Here is a 22,671-nt window from a genome sequence, read left to right as displayed (position 1 = left end):
GAAGTTTACGCTCCAAACACCTAAAAGTGATTCCATAGTACTACCTTCTGTAACCGTGGAAGGTGCAGTATTTGTCAAGTCTGAAGATAACAGGGGCTTTTCCTCTAATTCATGTATTGTTGTTAATCTAGCGCCCATGATGCGTGATTTTCTGAGTTTCAAGATTCAGGTGACTTAGACGGGTGGCGGTGAGTTCAGGATCACACAGTACGGCACACAAGCAATTACATTAGGCTTTACATTTTACAAAAATTGTATTTGTGAGAGGTATCAAGTTGATGCCACGTGTGTTGTCTATCCACTACGCAGATGGGGCCCACGACCCAGACGTCCCCTCGCGGCTGGCAGTTTTACCTGCAGGCGCACGGCGCCTGGTTGGCGTTCGCACTCGGCGCAGGTGTATTTGTGGCGTTTATGTTGGTGCTGTTCATGTTCGCGCGTTACCGCAATGCCATTGTGACAGCGCAGAAGATCTGCCGAACCGAGGACTGCGTGATCCACGAACGACTCCTGCGCCAAAACATTAACGGCAGTGTGGACCCGTGCCAGGACTTCAGTGCTTACGCATGCTCGGCATGGAGCCCGTCCAAACAGTTTGTGAGCTACGCCACGGCAACCACAAGTTACGCCATTGAAACATGGTTCAAGGCACGTGCATGAACGCGGTCTCTTATCTCTTTAAAACGCATATTCTTGCAAGTTGTAACGTTTTTGAGCGTCTCATAGGCTTTTTTTATCACTTAAGAGTGTGACCATTGGAAAGCTATTGTCGGCTTGATAGTCGACAAATTTCAATGAACGTTTCTGACAGCGAAGAAAATGAGCTGCTTTAAACTTCCGCAAATTGAGACTCAAAAATATTTCAGCAATGCCGCGGGCAAATCTTAAGCATGATGTCACTCTTCCTGACACCCTACTACACGAATCATCCCTCGCGGAATTCTATATCATGACCACTCCTGGAAGATTCTCACGGCTAAGGCTGTAAAGCCGGATCGCAGAGACTGTTCACTCTGTTCCACTTTTTAGTTGCTCTTTACTCCTTCTGACGAGCCTGACTACTGAAAAATAACAGGTTACCAATAAGGAAATCAAGTGATTTACATGTATGTATCATTGCAAAACAAAAAAACAACTTCTCGGTCAGTGCTCGGGTTGTCCGCTCGATCCCCGTTTACGTTCTCTTTTGTTTCGTGCTGGCGACTGTTTCTCGTCTAAGGCTTCTCGATAATGTTGCGATAAGTGAGGCAAACCAGAGAATAAGATTTAAGGGCCTTTTCCTCATCTTCCCATTTTCTGCGATTGCTAGCAGTGATTACTTTGACGTCTCTTAACGACTGAATTCACTGAATACAAAGACATTCAGGAGTGCAATAGAAGTCTTGATTTTTGTGTCCACAGGTGCCTTAAGTTCTGAAACTTCTGAAAGTATGAAACGCTCTCATTAAAATGTGCACACTGCGGTTTAAGATAAGTCTATCAGTATTGTGTAGAAAAAGTACCTAATAGCCTTATTGCATGCGAGTGCGCTTTATGAAGCTGTCATAAATTCTTTCTCGCTGGCAGTTTTAGTCATTGGGAGGACTTTACGATGGTGTGAGCTGTGATTACTGGTTAACTACTAGAGATAACCGAAAATGTTATAAACTTCAGAAATAAACTTACCAGCTTGCACGTCAGTGCCATTTCTGGTTTCAATTGCCGCGGGCCAAATTTAAAAACTCTCATATGCTCCAGGTGCGGCAGAATCATAGCGGAAACCGGAACGCGCTCATGCTTCGCTCGGGGAACTTCATGATGTTCTGGTCCAAGTTCCAAGAGAGCCTGATAGCTGAGCGCGTCTACTACAAGTACTACAGGAGCTACTTCGATTCCTTTGCTGGCGTTAACGAGTCGAATCCTACTGAAGAAGTCGCGAAGACGGCGGCAATGGAATCGGATATCCTCGGGCGCTTCATGGAGGTGCTGATTCGGAAGAACAAGGCAGGTGATTTAGAAAGAATTGTGAACGTACGAAAAGGAAAGCAAGCGACCAAGAAAAATACCCCGAACTCTTAATATTCCTATAGGCGGCTACGTCTCGTATGTTCTTGGTTTTGAGCCGAAAGAATATTTAAACACATATGCTGTGAAAACAATCATGGCATGAAAAAAACAGAGCTATCTAGGCTAATTTCCTAATGTCTTAAGCCCATAAAACGACGCATGTATGTAGTTATATGTCATGTAGTTGTATCTATGTAAAGTTTTTTCTGTAGCTGCTTGCTCAGGCCATCCAGTGCTGACACTTACCTAATGGTCCCTTCTATTGTTTCCCATGCAGGGTATGTGTACAAAGTAGTCATTTAATACGTCGTGCAAAGGGCTATTTCTAATAATTTCTAATTATGGTTTCGTAAGATTATTTCAATACCCGCAACATCATACCACCATTACAAAATAGAGAAATGTCACGCGACAGCAGTGCATCATGACGCAAGCTCACAGCTACACACTCAAAACCCCTCAGAAATAATATTTCCTTGACCCGACGGGCCTTTGCGCAGACTCCGGCTGAATTCCCTCTGTCGGAGATCGAACGCCTGACGCCGAGTATCAACTCCTCCGAGGGGTTGTCCGAGATCGGCTCTCACGTGGCGTTGTGGCCCGATTTCGGTGCTGGCGACCACGTCCTGGTCGAGGACACGGCGCTTCTCACCACGGTCGACCAGCTCTTCGCCAAGTACAGCCGACGCGAGGTGGCGCGGCACATCGCCTGGTTCTTCGTGCAGGTATTCAGTCACTTGATATGAGTCAACAGTGCTGCAAAGTTTTCGGGTCTGCAGGTTTACGGGGAGTCAAAAGAGATGATTGGAGGACGCAGTCAAGCTTGACGTCCACCTGGCGACATATCTGTTTGGATATAATTTTACAAGAGGTCTACAGATCGTTTTGCCTGAGGGATGGCGTATTTCTGTCAGTAAAAATGTAAGATAGTCACAACGACATGTATACCTCAAACTGTTCCTTTGCAAGCAGAAAGGAGAAATATTCTCTTCGCAAGCTGCAAAGCCCTTTTGTTGACTTAGCCATTAAAAGCACGTACTCTTCTATCACCACCGCACTCGTGTTCACAAGCCCTTCTAGAAAATGATGGTGGCCATTTTGCATCATTAGGGAATATGCCAAGGGCACACTAGTCGCATGCAGCGAAATTTGCGCAGCTGGTGGGCACATCATCGTATGAGATGCAAAATATCGCATGGTATTGCCGCCAATATTTGCAGTGTTTGTTCGTTTTTCAAATCTGCCGCGACACCACCTTATCGCTTTGTTTGCGACGCAATACGCGACTAGATTTATCTCGATTGATCGCAGCCAGGCAAAGCTGATTCTACGTTGTTCCGGAATGTTCTAGTAACTTTGCGCCCTTTATCTCGAATGTTCGCTATCAGCTTTAAATTGAGCACGGCCGACAGCGGCGGGCATTCTGTTCGACGACCGCCGAGCACGCTTGTCGCTTCGCCGCCGTCGAGTGATTCAGTCCATTTTGGGTGCAAGTCAGCCCAATAAACAGTTCTTTTAGAAGACCCTTTCGTCCGTCTTCATCGCTGCTTCGACTGCCGTCACCACTACGTGACATCTGGTGGAGGTGCTGGGTAACTTCCATGTTCCGGACGCCCCCTTCAAGTCGTGAACCCAGCCCTAAGCGCTTCACACCCGAGGACGAACAAGCAGCTCAGCGAGCCAGCCGACGTCTCCAGGGAGAGGAGCCTGAGTTCGGTAAACTGCCGGACCGCACCAGACAGCGAAAAGACGCTGCTACCAGCACTGCAACCTCGCCAAAGATGTCGACACCGATCATACTGCAGCAGCCGCGGGTGCCGCCAACTTTCAATGGATCCCTAGGCGAAGACCCTGAAGAATGGTTGGACCAATTTGAGCGCGTGGCGTCATTCAACAAGTGGGATGATGCGGCAAAGATTGGACACGTTTTTTTCTCATTGGATGGCTCCGCACGCACGTGGTACGAAAACTACGAGTCGTCCCTTACGACATGGGAGCTATTCAAGAGAGAACTATTGAAGGTATTCACCAGTGTCGTGAGGAAAGAAAGAGCCGAATGACTCCTCGAGTCCAGGATCCAGCTTCCGAATGAGCCCATCCGCAGTTACGTCGAGGAGATGAAGCGCCTATTTCGCCGCGCCGATCCCGGGATGACCGAGGAAAAGAAAGTTCAGTTTTTAATGCCGGCGTAAAAGAACAACTCTTTGCAAGCCTCGTCCGCCAGCCGCCAAAAACAGTCGAGGAGTTTATACAAGAAGCCTGCACGATTGAGAATACCCTCGACGTTCGAGCTCGGCAGTACAATCGCCCTTCCTCTGCCTGTGCAATCCGTTCGGACACGCCGGCCACCACCAGCGACAGCTTGCGGGAAGTTATCCGCGAAATCGTACGAGAGGAGCTACGCCGATTACTGCCATCTTCCCCATAGCCACAAGCAGCGACTCTGATGGATGTGGTACGGGAAGACGTGCAACAGGCACTTGGCACCCCGACGGCCACAGAACCCCAGGCCATGACCTACGCCGCTGCAGTAAGTACTGCTCAGCCCCAGCGACAACCCCCACGTCCTCGCCGAGATGAGCCAATCGTTCCACAACGCCGCCTCCCAGCCCCCGCCCGCCCAGCCTATGAGCGACGCTCAAGCCCCAGGAAATGCGACGCCTGGAGGACTTCCGACAACCGGCCGTTGTGCTTCCATTGCGGTGAGGCCGGCCATATTCTTCGTCACTGCCCGTACCGACGTATCGGTCTTCGAGGATTTGCCGTTAACGCCCCACGACCACGCTTCGGACAACGTCCGCACGAAATCGACGAGTACCTGCGTCGAGAAGAGTACACGCCGAACCGCTTTTCGCGCTCACCATCGCCGTCAACCTCGCGCTTTGCGTCGCCACGCCGCAGCTACGCAGCCATGGTACGAGGAAGGTCGCCCAGCCCCCTTAGGGGAAACTAAAGGCAGCAACCTCTGGAGGTGAGGTTGCTCACGAGCTAAACGCCGAAGATCCTCCACTGACCACGCCCCATGAAGACGCTGCACCCGCGACGCCGCATGAAGAACCGACACTCGCTGCACCAACGCCGCACACAATGAGAACCTCGACCACGACGCAAGCTACCTTGAAATCGACGCCGCCACCCAGAGGAGCTTCGACCACACGCCCAACCCGTGACTCGCATACGCGACGAAGCCGTGACCCGACGCCGAGAGCGACATGCAATGCAAGAGCCAGGACCTCCGACCTAGAAGTGACTATCGACGGCCGGAAAGTTACCGCTCTAGTCGACACAGGAGCCGATTACTCGGTGATTAATGGAATATTCGCTGCGCAGCTCAGAAAAGTCACAACGGCTTGGGACGGCCCACAAATTCGCACCACTGGGGGCCACCTCATTACGCCATCAGGACGATGCACAGCGCGAGTGACTGTCAAAGGACATACCTATCCTGCGACCTTCGTTGTGCTACCGCAATGCTCCCGCGAAGTGATCTTGGGTATGGATTTCCTTAATGAGCATCAGGCGATCATCGACCTGCGATCCAAGCTGATCACGCTTTCGACGGACGAAGCCATCGCTTCGATGAAAACTCGGGAAAATCACGTTTCCCTTAGTGTCCTGGAGGAAGAAGTGAGCGTCCCACCCCGTTCAAGCGTTATCGTGACCGTAGGCGCCACGAAAGCCATAAACACTGAAGCCATCATCGAGGGGAACATGCAGTTGCTACTAGACAGAGGAATCAGCATCGCAAGAGGCATCGCACATTTCCGCAATGGCCAGGCCGAAGTACTGCTGACTAACTTCAGCGAAGAATACCGGCATATTAACAGAGGAACGACGATTGCTTTCTACGACGAAATATCTGACGTACGGGATTCCTTCGCCCTCTCCGACCCCTCCGCAGAAGATCCGCCTGACCAAGAGAACTCGCCCACTTTCGACATCAACCCAGCCCTGCACCGGAACAGACAAGACCAGATCCGCAATCTGCTTCAAAACTACAGTGAGTGCTTTTCGACATCGCCGAAGGTGCGACAGACGCCAATTGCCAAGCATCGCATTATAACGGATCAACACGTCCGACCTCTCCGTCAAAGCCCCTACCGTGTGTCTCCGCGAGAACGACAAGCCATCCGGGACCAAGTCGAAGAAATGCTTCGCGACGACGTCATCCAGCCTTCAAACAGCCCATGGGCGGCACCGGTTGTTCTAGTGAGAAAGAAAGACGGCGCACTTCGATTCTGCGTGGATTACCGCTGCTTGAACAACATAACAAAGAAGGACGTCTACCCCCTCCCCCGCATCGACGACACACTGGACCGCCTCTGCAACGCCAAATATTTCTCATCGATGGACCTGAAGAGCGGCTACTGGCAAATTGAGGTCGACGAAAGAGATCGCGAGAAGACAGCATTCATAACTCCGGATGGGCTGTTTGAGTTCAAGGTGATGCCATTTGGTCTCTGTTCCGCACCAGCGACGTTTCAGCTAGTAATGGATACAGTGCTGGCAGGCCTGAAGTGGCAGATTTGTCTGGTATATTTAGATGACGTCGTTGTCTTCGCCTCGAACTTTGAAGAGCACCTCAAAAGACTTCGAACAGTACTAGACGCAATCAAGTCGTCTGGCCTAACCTTGAAAGCAGAGAAATGCCACTTTGCCTACGAAGAGCTGCTGTTTCTAGGCCACATCGTTAGCAAGGAAGGAGTACGCCCAGACCCGCAGAAAACAGCTGCTATTGAACAGTTTCAACCGCCGGCCGATAAGAAAGCAGTGCGCAGATTTCTCGGACTATGCGGATATTACCAACGATTTGTGAAAACCTTTTCGCACATCGCCGAGCCCCTGACCCAACTGATGAAGGCAGACGTGCCGTTTAAATGGGAAGCGCCGCAATCAGAAGCTTTCAAGGAACTTCAGCGTCGTTTACAGTCCCCACCGATCCTTGCGCATTTTGATGAAAACGCCGATACTGAAGTTCATACCGACGCAAGCGGCATGGGACTAGGCGCCGTTCTCGTTCAAAAAAGTGACGGGCTGGAGAAGGTCATCGCATACGCTAGCCGTTCCCTTTCCAAGGCCGAGGCTAACTATTCGACCACTGAGAAGGAGTGCCTTGCCATCATCTGGGCTACGTCGAAAAATTCCGCCCCTACCTCTACGGACGGCCGTTCAAGGTGGTCAGCGACCACCACGCGCTCTGCTGGCTTGCCAATTTGAAGGATCCCTCTGGCCGACTCGCTCGATGGAGTCTGCGTCTCCAGGAGTTTGACGTCACCGTCGTTTACAAGTCCGGACGCAAGCACACTGACGCCGATTGCCTCTCACGAGCCCCTGTAGATGCACCGCCGCTGGACGACGATGAGGACGCCTTCCTGGGACCCATCAGCGCAAGCTCTTTTGCCCAGCAGCAGCGCTCGGACCCCAACCTAAAAGGCCTCATCGAGTACCTGGAAGGCAAGGTTTCTTCACCCCCCGCTTCATTCAAGCGAGGACTGTCTTCTTTCTGTGTGCAGAACGAGGTCCTTGTGAAGAAGAACTTTACAGCGAACAAAACAGCCTACCTCCTTGTTGTACCTACTTGTTTCCGCGAAGAAGTTCTACAGGCTTCACACGACGAGCCGACAGCTGGACATCTCGGGTTTACTCGCACCCTCCGCCGCATTCAAGACAAGTATTACTTACCCCGACTGTCTGCCGATGTCGCACACTATGTGAAAACATGCCGAGATTGTCAGCGACGAAAGACTCCTCCCACACGACCAGCAGGATTTCTGAACCCCATTGAACCTCCCTCAAGACCCTTTCAGCAGATTGGCAAGGACTTGCTTGGCCCTTTTCCAACGTCAACATCTGGAAATAAGTGGATCATCATAGCGACCGACTACCTGACCCGCTACGCCGAGGCGAAAGCCCTACCGAACGGAACAGCAGCAGAAGTGGCCAAATTTTTCGTGGAGTGCATTCTTCTTCGACACGGCGCCCCCGATGTGCTCATCACGGACAGAGGAACAGCATTTACGGCGGAACTCACGCAAGCCATCCTGCGCTACAGCCAAACCAGCCACCGGAGGACAACTTCATACCATCCGCAGACCAACGGACTGACCGAGCGCCTGAACAAAACCATCGCCGATATGCTCGCTATGTATGTCGATGCCGAACATAAAACCTGGGATGTCATCCTGCCTTACGTCGTCTTCGCCTACAACACCGCAGTGCAGGAGACCACCCAGATGACGCCTTTTAGGCTCGTCCATGGCAGGGAGGCCACGACCACGCTAGACGCCATGCTGCCCAACGTTACAGAAGAGAACGTCGACGTTGCCGCCTACCTTCAACGCGCAGAAGAAGCTCGAAAGCTTGCCCGATTACGGATCAAAGATCAGCAGCGGTCCGACGCCAGACGCTACAACCTACGAAGGCGCAACGCGGAATACAAGCCAGGAGACCAAGTCTGGGTGTGGACGCCCATTCGCCGCCGTGGATTGAGTTAAAAGCTTTTGCGCCGCTATTTCGGCCCGTACAAGGTTCTTCGTCGGCTGGGTGAACTGGATTATGAAGTCATCCCTGACGCAATGACTGAATCCCAGCGACGCCGCGTACGACCAGAAGTTGTCCATGTAGTCCGTCTGAAGCCGTATTATGCGCGCTAAAGGCCGCTGCATTTCCATGCTCTATTTTCGCAAGATCTGTTTTTTTCCCTTACTAGTCGCATTACTTGTTTTAATGCATCGGGTCGATGCTTCTTTGAGAGGGGAGTAATGTCGCCAATATTTGCAGTGTTTGTTCGTTTTTCAAATCTGCCGCGACACCACCTTATCGCTTTGTTTGCGACGCAAGACGCGACTAGATTTATCTCGATTGATCGCAGCCAGGCAAAGCTGATTCTACGTTGTTCCGGAATGTTCTAGTAACTTTGCGCCCTTTATCTCGAATGTTCGCTATCAGCTTTAAATTGAGCACGGCCGACAGCGGCGGGCATTCTGTTCGACGACCGCCGAGCACGCTTGTCGCTTCGCCGCCGCCGAGTGATTCAGTCCATTTTGGGTGCAAGTCAGCCCAATAAACAGTTTTTTTAGAAGACCCTTTCGTCCGTCTTCATCACTGCTTCGACTGCCGTCACCACTACGTGACAGTATGATTTCCTTACTGGTGTCGCTTTGTCGCTTATGTCCAGTGACATTGTGACTTTTCTATGTGATGACGTAAATTCATTCTTGACGGGGACAACAATATATCGGGTAAACTGGGGGTTTCAACACCTAGTGCTATAAAGAGATTGGGACACAGAAGAGTGCAGCCGCAGGACCGGTTTTGTGCCGCAGGTGTTCGCCCCACTTGGAAACATCGAATTGCTAAAGAACAAGTTCGGCGAATTCGATCGCGGCATCAGCAATCGGCCGGTCTTCTGTGCCACCGAGGTTGAGGCATCCTACGGCGTGCTGATCAGGTTGCTGTTCCTGGAAGCACTCTTCACGTCAAAGGTTAGCGTCATGATATTGTATCTTAAGGCAGAGATGCTTAAAACCAGCAACCGTAATCACATTTAGATTGTGTAATAACCTGAGAGGATTTTTGTTGACCGATGCTCACTTATATAGGGTGGTAGGCTGGAGTTTAGTGTTAAGAGAAAGAACGGGAAACCATCCGTAATCTCACTGGCTACATGAATCAGATATGCAAATGACTCTGGGAGCAGGGAGGGCTAATTTAGGCGACAACAAAACTGTCACCTGCCAAGCTGCAATGTGCTTTACACAATAAAGAACCTGCAAAACGGTGTGTGTTTTAAATTCCACGCTTCCATTTAAGGGGAGATGCGGGTATTAAAATGAACATTTTTATTATTAATGATATCGTAATGAAATTAGATGTGCATATGTGTTTTATTCTTGTTCTTAAAACATAATTAGTTTAGTATATCTCAAACACTTTGTAATTCTCCTAAAAGTCATCTAAGCATGACTGCTTAAAACTCTGCGCTGACGAACATTCGTAGCGCGCACTACTGTACAAATTCTGGCACATCTTAACTGATATGCCCTGAATTAAAATGGCAGCGCAGTATATCATCGCAATATTATGATTTTCGATTCAACCATGTTGAACACAAAATCTGTTTTCCATGCAAGCATCGATACTTCAAGCATGAGTAAAAACCATTTTCGGCTTTTTTTTCTTTTTCTGAAAACTTACCTCCGCACTCATAGTATTTTCCATTATTCATCCTGGATGCTAACCTAAATAGATTTTATTGGGCAGGAACTACAGGCTTGGTTGCGTCTATTGGTCATTTTCCTGAATAAAAGCTGTCATACCATGACTCTCAGCCGTGGAATAGTGCAGCTCTTGCTCCTCTTAAAATGACAGGAAACCAACTTTTCTTCTTGCATATGAATCGTTTGTTACAACCTGTTGTGGCAATTAATTTTCAAAATACCACCGACCATTTACTGTCTTCTCATGTACCGCGCATCGTTTCTCATTTTTTTCATACATTAGCTGCGCGCTAAGCGGTACCAGAGACATTATGGAATGTGTGCGCGAAGTAGTTTTATAGGAGGGAGGAGGTATTCAAGGCTATATTCTGTAATTTTTTGTAACACTCACCAGTTGACGGGAGGAAAAATGAATGTAGCATACTTACTGTGCGTTTACTGGATTTTGGGTTGTTTCAGGAGCAAAAGGTTTGATTATTTTTATAAATGCATAAATTTTCAAAGGCCCGCTCCATTGTGGACCGCACTCTGGAGGACATCACAGAATCGGCCAGCGAAAGGTTCGCCACAGTAGCCTTGGGTAGCAATTCGTCCAGTTCCAACGCTTCCGCCCCCGCCAAGAGCAAGCTGGACAAGTTTCGCGTGTCCCTGTGGCCTCCCGACTCGCTGCTGAAGTGGCGTGCCCTCAGCGAGATGTACAGCAACTTCGCTCCCGCACAGGAGTCGCTTGCCCGCTACTGGGTGCACGGCCACGAGCGCCTGAGGCAGCTCTCAGAGCAACCGCAATACGCTCAAGCGCTGGCGCAGCGAGCGAACTTCCTCATGCCATTGATCCGCTACGACTACCTCCGCAACGTTGTGTCCGTGTCCGTGGCGACGCTGCAAAGGCCACTGTTCTACCTCTACGGAACGCCCGCCATGACACACGGTGGCCTGGGATTCACATTCGCCAAGGAGCTGGTCAAGGCCGTGGACAGCACAGGGCTCATGGTGAGCGGTGCATTGCACAGGCTTCGCAGATCGGCGAACATATACGACCGAAATGTTTGCATAATGAGCTTATAATAAGTGTATCCTAGGATATGTGAACATTACTGTCATAAAATAGGTGGCGTTCTGGGTTGAAACGCTTGTAAGTGGAGAGGTGCACAGAAGATTTGATGCTGGAGTGAACACTTTATTTAGTATACAATTCGAAAATAGCATAGACACATAGTTAAGCGCAAAGAATAATGTACCGTTTATAACGTAGTAACGACCCCATTAAAGTAAAACAAACTAGTCCACGCTTTGCGCTTCATTTTCTGGGAAAACACCGGTTCCTCCCTTTCCGGCTAAACAGTCTTTCAATACCGTCAATGCAGGCCTCGTCGATATGTCACTCTCCATACCAATGATTTGGCTACAGCGCTGTCATCATTTGCACAAAAGAACACTCCTATCTGAACATATTGGACTGCAGGAATTTTCACGAATCCTGAGTAATTTCACGAAGTCGGAAAATAAACTGGGCTGCTAGTTCGTTATGCCTCGACCATTAAAATCCGCTCGAAAGCAGAAAAAGTTTCCTCGCGTGAAAGGTCTTATAGTCTTATACCTTCTTTGAAACGCCACATTTTTGGAGATTCGAGCTAACATTGCAGGAATCGAACTCATCCTAAGGCACGTCTGGAATCATCCTGCAGGGGTGTTTCTTTTCTGCTTTATCGAACTAAGCTTTCCGCGGTCGGTAACGAAGCACGCATCTGACTTGTCAGAGGCATGGCTGCTGCAGCCACTTTGTCAAGGTGAATGTTGATGAAGCGACATCAAGGAGGCACAGGGCTTACGACTTGCGCTCCTCGCCCTCTGTGCTTGTAGGTGGATCCATCCGGCCGCATCAACGATTCGTGGGTGCCGGCCGAGTGGCGCGAGCACACAGCGCAGAGGGCTCGCTGCCTTCCCTCAGGCGACGACATCTTCCCGGAGGTGCCCGCACTGCGCATCGCCCACGATGCGTTCCTGCGGAGCCGCCGTCGAGAGGCGGGTGGCACGCGCGTCTCCCCGCTCTGGTCCGACGATCAGGCACGCCGTACTTTTGCCGCAGTCAATGCGATATCCGCGAATTCAGGGCTTTCTCGAGAGTTTGAAGTACCACCATCGGTTTATTCCTCCGTTAGTGAAAGCTCTCGACCTTACTTGATGGTCATCTGGAAATGAAATTTAATGCCTTTGATATCAAGGAATATTATCGACCTGTGGCAGGAACTTGGCGCTTCCAAGATTGTGCCCTTTGTAATCATATCAGTGTGGGCTGGCCCCTGTAGCACCTGATGCCCTAAAGGGGAGGCTGGAAAGGGAGGAAGTGGATAGTGACTTTGTGGGGCATGACTTACTCGTAGTGCCCAGTTCATTTGTTTGGGAAGCAAGCAGAATCTCATCTGGGGATGGACGAGAGGCCGCGGAAATTGCCGGTGGCATGCTAATACGCGAAGGTTAAAATATGCAGTTAATTGCTGTCCTGAGAATAAGCAAGCGGGCAGAACGGCATTTGCGATGTTTAGCCTGTCTCCTCTGTGCCATCTACGTAGCAAGGCGTGCATTCGGAGTCGGGACAAAAGTAGCTCGGGTCACGAGCCAGCAGCCCTCTGCACGGATGGATGCATGACGACCATGAAATTATTCGTGAATAAAGCCGAGGACTTGCTGAATCTAACCGGCGGCGTTGTGCCTGTCAAAACTATGTGCCGCAAGGCGGAAGAAGGACGAACTTAGCTAACTGATGAACGGAGAGTGGCGGCTGCCGAAAGAAGGACAGCGGATAGAACGACAGTTGGTAGAGACACCGCTGTGTGCCTCTGACGAACAGTGAGGCGCAATAAATCGTATGCATAGTGGTCCGTTCCGTTGTTGCAGGCCGAATATAGAGATGTGTGGAACCAAACTTCTAATGATGCTGGAGGATGCGAGATGAAGTTGTTCAGCGTCACTGCTTTTCCTTTGGCGAATGTGGCAGAGATCATTTTCTCCACTCGCTTTCACGCCTTCTCATCTCCGTTAATCTTTCTACTAGAGTGAGACACATACGGCTCCTTCTCGCCACTCATAACCTAAAGCAACCAGGTTTGATCTCGCCGCATATAGTTACACATTTTCGGCGCCTTTGTTTTCTTGCGATGGCAGACGATAGAATGCATCTTGCATGAGTTCTGCCAATCGACTCGCCGCCATGGCTATTAACGGCGTTTCGTTGATGACAACGTAGATCCATGTCAACCGCGCTTCGATGGAAGCAAAATCCTAAAGGCTGCCCCGCTCTGTGCAGTGCAATTTCCCTTTATTATTCCCGCGTGATAGAAATTAATCCCGAGGCCCCCGCTCCACCATCTAAATCTCACTTACCTTTTAATTGCTTCATTTATTGCTTTCCTCATGACATATGGTTGAGGTGCCTTGATTTTAAGTGTATAATTTTAAAAACTGTAAGCTTGAGCTTTAATTGACAACAATATTTATCGCTTCGATTATTTATCTATATAGAGACTTGGTGAAACCAAGTGTGGATGTTACTTTTCGTGTTGAGACGAATGATCTCTCATATCCAAAAACATTATTGCCAGAAACAATCCAAGCTGCCGTCAAACAGCAGACCGCATATTATCAGAGCACCATTGTCCTTAATTGAAGGCGGTTAGCCTGTCATATTTGCGCATCAGATTACATCGCATTTAATTAGGTAGAAGTGTTATAGAGATATTTATATTTATCTTAAAGCCCACTGTGTTAAAAACGCTTTAACTGTCTTTTGCAGGACGGCAGAATTTTCAGGTCCAAATTTCGAACTGTATGGGCAACTGCCAGAACCCAGTAAGAATAGCTCAGATAATACGATCGGCGTAATGAGAACCACTAATGCGAAAAGCGTGTTGCTCTCCCGTCTGTGTCACTGAAAGCACCGTTAAAACCTTGGGTATTTTTAAAGGCACGCTTTGAGGTTTTTTTGATAAGAAAGAGGTTTTAGTGATCAGACACAAATTGAAACTCGTCATAAAGTAAGTAAACACTCAGTAGCTGGCTTACTTTGAGTGTGCAATTTAAATATAATTTGACCTGCTTTAATATAAAGGGCACTGGCATTTGAAAGTACGTTTAGTTTTTTTGCATTTAGGCTTCTTCGACAGGCAGCTGCCGCTGTAGATATTCGATCCTCAGGAATATATTACTAATTTTTTATGAGGAATCTAAAGCTCTCTATGGCTATTTCATTCCCGGTGAACACTTTAGCCGCACTGTCAGCGAATGAGTAGTAGATGGTTTGAAAGAGCGAAGAGAGAGAAAGAGGCGCCGCAGTACTGACCTGAAGAATGATTTGGCCATCTTGGATTATTAAACGTGTGCCTATATTGCACACTATACGGCTATCTTTTAAAGTCGACTTGGATCAAAACATGACTTCCCAAACCAAGACTTAATCCCGACTGTTCTTGCTCGGGATAAGAGCGCACAAAACATTTAAACACTACTACTGGTTCTCGCCAACTCTTGCTGTGTGACATTGATGAAAACGTGACGATTTAAATGAACTTCCTAATCACTGGTCGAAAATGGATGCCGGTTTGATCTAGCCGCACATACCCGCGTCCCTTCTTTGACGAGTTTCCTTTGTCACACGCAGGTGTTCTTCATCACGGCGTGCTTCAGCATGTGCGGCCGCAGGGGCTCTGGCGGCAGTCTGGGAGGAGACTGCAACAAGGCGGTCAGAAACCTATCGCCTTTCGCTCGGGCCTTCCACTGTCCCAGTGGCTCACCCATGAACCCGGAGAGGAGGTGCACCTACTTCGAATGACCCGCACCCCTTCACACCGAGAGCAATGCTCAACATCTTGCCGCGCTTAAGTAATCCGTTTTCTTTGTGAAACCTGTGTGCACATCTACGTAGGACTTCTTTACAATTGACAGCGCGAAGCCACTACCTTCGCTTGTTCTCAGCTGTTTCCTGATATTGCTGATGTAACCCATAGCTAGTGCCCTGCTCTATTTGAACTGTTGCTACTGTACACATTTGCATCTAGGCGTTGTTCTGCTCATTGTGGAATAGCACAGACAACTTGTAAAGCGTTTGTGAGAAAACGCTACTGTGCTGTGATTGTGATGATGATCACAATAGGGATGTTTAGTGAATGTCGCTGGTCAGGACCTGTTTTCGTGTGAGTTCCCAACCGAGCTCCTGGTTTTCTGCCTTCGGTTCGCCTGTTACAGAACTATTGTGTTCCACACTTTTCTCTTTGTTGTCCACGCTGTGTTTGTGTTGTGGTGGATCAGAGGTGATGTTTTATTAGGTAGCGCAGTCTTGGACAAAAGTATGCGGGAGTCAGGTTCGAGGTTTAAAAACTTCATTTCAGCCAGATTAGGCAAAATCATTTGAATGAAAATTTAGATTTATGCGGATACATGCGTACTCTATCCAATGGAAACAGTACAAACTAACTGGAAATCGAGACGGAGGAGAAATCTTCTTTGATGAATCCGAATCCTGCAAACTTTTGTCCATGACTGTGCATGAATGAGGTGCTAGTGTTCATACCTTGATATGTTCAGTATAACTCTACACAACAAAGAATCATCTGATCTCAATTGAGAGGTGAGAGGAAACGCCAACCATTATCACGTTGGTTAATTGTTACGTGAGAAGGCGATCGGACATGTTTGTCTTCCAATACGAGCCTTCATTCATTTGGCGCTCATGATCATGCCACATGATTCTGTATGTATGATTTTAAGTGTTATTAGGCCAACTCAGCTATGTTCAACCCTCCGCCAATCAGTGACGGTGTGCATACTGCAAATTACTAGCATTTCTTCGCGGTGATTTTATGCTTATTGATATTTTGACCTCCAAGTCGAGCACAATCGTTACTCTGGGCTTATATGTATGTCACTGTAGTCCACAAAGGCTGTGTACTGTTTTTAAGCATTCGCTACTTTGTGTATTCGTCGTATTTCGTCCTCAGCTTTTTTTTCTGAAATTGTTGTCTATAGTTCGATTTTCCTTTCAAAGAAATAATTTTCAATAAATTTATATATGAAAGGTCGGTCACGTAAATCTTAACGTCCCATACCTTCTCCATGCCATGCCATGCCGTCCACCTGAGGTCGTTTCTTGGGTGACGGGATCGCAATACAGCAATTTTCTACTGTTTTGCTTATCAGCCTCTTCTATTAAACTGCCGAGACTCGCTCCCTTGGCGAGTGTAATAGACGACTGCTCGAATGCACGCTTTCGAAGCTCGCTGGCTTCAAGTCAGTACCGGTTTTCTACCCCCTCCCCCCCCCCAAAAAAAAAGCTGTCCCACACGTCCATATCGTTTGTGTGAGTGCCTCATCAAGCATATTCTGGGACTGTAGTGGATTCTGCTCAACAGTTGTTTCTGAAAGATGCATTAATGGGATTGACTTTCAACTTCCTTGTTTTCCTTGGCTCAATCTGCTTTCGACTGCACACTCTTGGATGCCACAAAGTCACCTGCTTGGTTTCTGAAGAGAATGTAATCTGAGGGGATTCCTGAAACGCTGTCGGGTAGGAATTGAGCAGGTGGCCCTCCGGCGGCCACACCCCGCCTCTTTCATTATTGCTTGGCATGCTTTTTTGACTCACCATGACATTGAGTGCCGACAACAGTCCCCACCATCGACCCCACACTCTAGCGACGGGCTCTTTTCAGGGAGCCAAATCTCGAGGTAATAAAGGATATATGTCAAGACGATCATGAAAAGGTTAATTTCGGGCTAAATGTCGGGCATCACTGCACAGAAATGTTCTGTATATTCTTGTTTTCGTCGTTTCTAAGATATTTGGAAGAATACTCATTTTCTCCGTGTGTTTATTTTACCTTGAAAAATTTTCCGCACATTTTATACTTTTAAATGGAAGAAAAATGGCTGCAGCAATAACGCAGCACCGGAGGTTACGGTAACAACGCCTCTCTCCGCTGGCAGCGCGACCCCGTGACCTATGGTTTGGTCCCTTAGCCGAGAGATGACAGGAAAGGTATTGTTAACGCAGCGAACACTGCTGGTGGGCAGAGGAGGAAGGAGGAGGGAAAAGTTTTGATTGAGGCCAGCACTAAGGCATAGTTAAGAACAGCGCTTGTTCCGCCAAGGCCTACTGACAATCTGCCGAGCCCGATTGAAGCCAAGCACTCCAGTAAAGAGGGGGAGGGTAAGGCAAATAAGGAGAAGCCATGACGATGTTACATGAGAGGGGGAGGGCAAGGCAAATAAGGAGAAGCCATGACGATGTTACATGAGAGGGGGAGGGTAAGGCAAATAAGGAGAAGCCATGACGATGTTACATGAGAGGGGGAGGGTAAGGCAATTAAGGAGAAGCCATGACGATGTTACATAAGAGGGGCAGGGTAAGGCAAATAAGGAGTAGCCATGACGATGTTACATGAGTAGAGAATGTAGTCAAGGGTTCGACAGAATCCTGTCTGGCGAGGGGAAACAGTGGATGAATAAAACGTACACTCACCAAAAATGGGTTTTAAAATATGACGTTTCGGGACCACTACAGGTCCCTTGTTGTGAACAAGGGACCCGTAGTGGTCTCGGAAAAAATGGGTTTTAAGGTATGACATTATGGGACCACTACGGGTCCGTTGTTGTGAACAAGGGACCCGTAGTGGTCCCGAAATGTCGTAATTTAAAACCCATTTTTGGCGAGTGTACGTTTTATTCATCCTCCATGAGTAGAGAAGGTGTTCTCTTTCTGCCTTGACCTCTGTACAGTTGGGCAGCGAGCTGTGTCACGCAATGTGAAACTGTTGAGAATTAGTGGGGTGAAGAGTGTACTTGAGCTTAGCGAAGGACGCGTTCTTGTTCCGTCTTCTGTGACGGGTGAGGTTGGAGTAGCATTTTGCAATTTTTCCTGGTGTTGCAGTAGTGTTCAACTATATGCGCTTATTATGCTGCGGCGTCTTCCACTGACGTTGCATTTGGACAGGAAATCGATGGCACCTGATGTTGATGTCGTGGGTTCGTTGTTGAACAACTCAGTTCTCTCGATCCCAGCATGACGAGGTGTCCAACGCAGGATGATTGTAATGTTCGAATTACACTTATAGGATTGCACTAAAATGTCATCTGGGTGGGTTTCCGGTAGTGTGCGTTGTATATTGCGGACGGCTTTGCTGTAGTCGGTATAGATGCTGTTGTTAGTGCTGTGATGCTTATTGATTAAAGAGGCGTCCTGTATGGCACAAAATATTCCGTGAGTTTCTTGAGTGGTTAAGATGGAAGGGTTGGAAAATGACCCACCTGTGCGGTTGATTTGGGTCTCTTTGTCCGAATGCGTATATTGGATACGCTTCTGAGCTCTCCTCATTGCCTCTAACAATGGCCATTGTTCTAGGTCCCTTAGCCTGCGCTATAGGGAACAGACATGCAATGAACTTTTTGTTTGCGCATCTAAAGGACATTGGATACCTTGACACGCTCTAATTTCGCCTTGCATGTGGCCCTCATGCACTCTTTTCGCTGTGAGTTTTGTTAGCCCATTTATCAGAATATGCACTTCATCATTTGATATGTAACATCATTAACCGCCGATGCACATTTGTACGCATTTAATGGCTGCATTTTATTTTCTAACATTTTTATTTGTTTTATTTTACATTTTCTGCCTCGACCTCCTTCCGCCGTTATCTCCCAATGTCCTTCCGAGCGCCGTGTAGCATTCCAGTGTTTAAACACCGGATAAATTCTCAATTTTTTCATTAAAGAGCTTCTCTCTCTATATCTCTTACTGGTGTCTAGAACTTGTCGATATGAGCGGTTGTCAGCAGACACCTGAGCGCTAAAGGACATGTACCGAACTAAAATACGGACACAAAGGTCGCAACATGCACCACGTCAGCACTCGCAGTTCTCGTCCTTATCACGTGCTTGTTCTTTCCTGGACCAAGAACTTTTCTGATGTGATCGGCCAAACAACTTTCAACCCGCACCCTGTTAAGCAATATGAACTTTTTAGGCACTGCGGCTAGCATGAAGGTTTCATTGTAAACACAAAAGCGGTCGCATTTGTAGGCCACTCTCTTTGCTATGGTTCTACTGAGTGGGATCCAAGGTATTTGTCCCCAAGGTAACCACTCGTTTCGCATAGTTGTGCATGCATGGCGGTGGCCGTCGGCGTTAAACTCCTGCCTAGTGTGACACAGCTGCTGCATTGGGCGTTTCGTGTATATCGACAGCCGAAAGTGAAAGGGAAACAGGTATTTTCTTCCCCGGTAGCTCTGCGCACCGTAGTCAGACTAAACGCAGCGTCAAGCCGAGAAGAGTTTAACCTCGATTGCAACCGCCTTGCGTGCGCAATTACGGGAATCGAGCTGCAAGCATGGCCGCGAATATCTCGAAACACATGTGTGCCAGGATAGCGACTCTTGGTCAAGATAATTTTCTGGCAGTGCTTCCAGTTATTAAGCTAGTGAGAACTTTTTCTCCTGCCCAATTCCATCTGTCCTTCTTTTTTTTTTCTGGAGAAGATGTACGTCTGAAATTATCTGTGTAACAACGTGATATGAGAGATATTCATGTTATGGACATGAATATTTGATTTCGCTTTGCGGGGTTTAACGTCCCAAAGTGAATCAGGATACGAGGCACGGCTGACGCATTGAAAGGCTTCGGATATTCTTGGCCTCCTGGGGTTCTTTAACGTGCACTGAGATCGCGCAGTGCAGACGCCTCTAGCACTTCGCCGCGACCGAAATGGAACCGCCACGGCAGGGATCCAAGTTGATGTGTTTCTGGTAACCAGCTGAGGACTATAACTACTGAGGCACCGAGCACCTTGGTTGAAAGCTCAAAAACATGCGGTCTGCGTGTCGAGCACGCAGTTATATTTTTTGTTCTTTACGTGCTAGTGCTTGCCGGAGAATCTATTTAATATTTAATAATTCATTACTTACTGGTACAATAATCACGTTTTCCTCCTCTGAATAAAGTGTTTCTACTTCAGAGTTAGTGTGTGTGGAAAGAGAAGTTAGACCAAGCACTGTGCGAGAATGTACCGTAATCCACACTTGCTTTATACGAAGTGCAGTGTTATATAATCATAATTTAGGTAGTCGATCCAATGGTACTTTGAAGACTGTGCTTCCCTCAAAAGGGGGCTCCCTTAGAGCATCAAGGTAAGCCTCCAGGCATAAGATTCCCGGTGCAGACAATCATGAAGCTAACACTTGGTGTGACTGTTTCAGAAAAAATAAAAATGTCCTTTCTGTGCATGTGGTGCTGACCGGCTGTAAAGAATGGCGCTGTCACAATGTTGCAGCTTGCAGATACAGAAAAAGAGCATTGGATACTCCTTTGTCCTTTCTTCATACACAGCTTTTCGGCACAAGAACATTTTTCAAAGGATAGTAATTAAGGAGGTCATTTGATATATTGCGAGAATCCAGTGTAATAATAAAGAAATCGGCAGATACTTCCTCGGAAGGCTTGCATTTTTTTTTGCTTTTAAGGTTCCTGCTGTAGTCGAAGACGTTACTGATTGGTTTACTATTGCTGTTCTAACTACTCGATGCGAACGGTGGAAAACTTGAAAAGAAAGATTTTTCTTGGCATCAGAAGAATAGGTCCTTACCTGAAGTTTGTTCATATGTGTACATTATGACATCCCACTAGTCAAACTTTTTCACTAAGAAAGCTGGTCACCACCGCTAATTTCTGGCGTTTAATTACTAATTCTATTTAAACGTAAAGGTAGTGAGCGCCTCAGAGAATGCTGTCGCCACTCTGGTTTTCACCGAGCCGAAGGCAATGCAAAATAGAACACGTGCATCCGACGTCGGAGATCAGTGTAGGCGGCTATGTGTCGATCTGCGTGCTGTCACCTTGTGAGATGTTTTTGGTTTGTGTTTACTTACACTATTTACTGTAGCTCGGCTCCATGAATTATTGATACAAAGATTTTTTCCCGCCTTCACGAATAAAACAGACCGCTCTCAGACCTAATACGATCCGTCATGCAAATTTTAGAGTGAATAGATGTACAGCACAATCTAAAGCATCGGCGCAAAAGTGCTTCGAAATAAAGGAAATCTATTTCAGGAAATATCCTGCGATTGTGATGCCTTTCCTACCTTATAACAACTCCGCGTCCATTGAAATTGCCTCTTTTTAGTTAGAACGCGGAAATCTACTGATACATGCTAGCATCAACTGGCAGTTGGAGTCTTGTTAAGTGTCGGTAATGAGATTGACCCGGGAACATCCTGTTCGCGCGTATGCGAGAGTCCAATCTGATGGCGTCTGCGGATTATTTTGGCTTTGTTTTAAAATCAGATTGCGTTGGGAGGAAAGAAACGGAAGTGAGTGGGTTTTTAAAAGTTTGGGATGAAAAATTCAGTGTTCAATTTTTTTGAGAATGGGTGTTTTATTTTCCATACCATGCACTGGTGGAGTTGAAACTGATATAATAAACTCTAGCTCCTCACGCGCATGGACACGATTGTGTAAATACTTTTATTTTGAAGCGATGTGGGGCATATATACGCAGATTTTCCTATGCGTCAGTCATCTTGCATAAAAAAAATGTAGGAGACAGTTGAGTGTATCGCGTGAAAACTTTAATGGATCAATGTCCAAATGGGCAGAACTGTTCATTCTCTCTTTAACGATGCACCACTCCCGTCGGAGTGGTGCAGCTGTTGAGTGATGCAACATTACCCTGCGATGGCGGTCGCTGCCATATGCGCAGCTTGTGCGACCCATGTTGCTCTTCCCGAGGAACCTCTCGAGACCAATCTTTAATTCAACGGCAAGCTGCCACGCTGATCAGTTTTCGCGCAATCCTTTTTGCTGTGTGTTATGACACCACAAGGTATCGTTTTTTTCTAGGTGGCCTACCTGCCTACGACGTCGACACTGGATTTGCGACCCGATCTCCTCACAGATACCCCTTTAAGGAGTTGTGATTATCTATCGGAGGTAGTTATCTAGCACTATGATTTCGAAACTTCGAACCACCTTTCTGCATCTTATCATCAGTATACTTTTTTCAACTTAATCCGGACGGAATTAATTCAAATCTTTGGATTAATAAAGTCTGCAATAAGAGTTTAAAACATCCCATAACTCCAGGTATCCCTGTGGTGCCGACTGCATGCATTAGTCCACGGCACTATTGATACCATATAAGCTCTAGCACACCCGTTGGTCCATGTGTGCTCGTAATCCTGGCTATGCTCGTGGACGACCGAATGATGCAGAGGGAATTCATTTCACAGCGACTGTGTGCAGTCTTGTTCTCTTTGGTGACCTGCACTGACTGCTTGAATCGCTGTGGCTATAATTCTACCTTTGTTGCTGTTAACTGCTTTCCGGCAGGTTTTGTAAAGCACTTAAGGTATCGAATGCACAACGT

General features: G+C 47.7%; 1 protein-coding gene across 1 annotated transcript; it reads left to right on the top strand.

The window, feature by feature from the left end:
* The first annotated feature begins 309 nt into the window (after window positions 1-309).
* Window positions 310-15,090, top strand: LOC144108493 (endothelin-converting enzyme-like 1). Its single transcript, XM_077641713.1, has 7 exons — window positions 310-648; window positions 1,738-1,983; window positions 2,547-2,771; window positions 9,372-9,530; window positions 10,770-11,255; window positions 12,126-12,329; window positions 14,920-15,090. The coding sequence occupies exons 1-7, from the start codon at window positions 310-312 to the stop codon at window positions 15,088-15,090; spliced, it is 1,830 nt and encodes a 609-aa protein (XP_077497839.1).
* Window positions 15,091-22,671: the final 7,581 nt, after the last annotated feature.

The sequence above is a fragment of the Amblyomma americanum genome, chromosome 10 (assembly GCF_052857255.1).
Source record: "Amblyomma americanum isolate KBUSLIRL-KWMA chromosome 10, ASM5285725v1, whole genome shotgun sequence".
NCBI lineage: Eukaryota > Metazoa > Arthropoda > Arachnida > Ixodida > Ixodidae > Amblyomma > Amblyomma americanum.
Note: the sequence above shows the minus strand (reverse complement) of the source record. Positions and strands in the feature narration are given on the sequence as shown.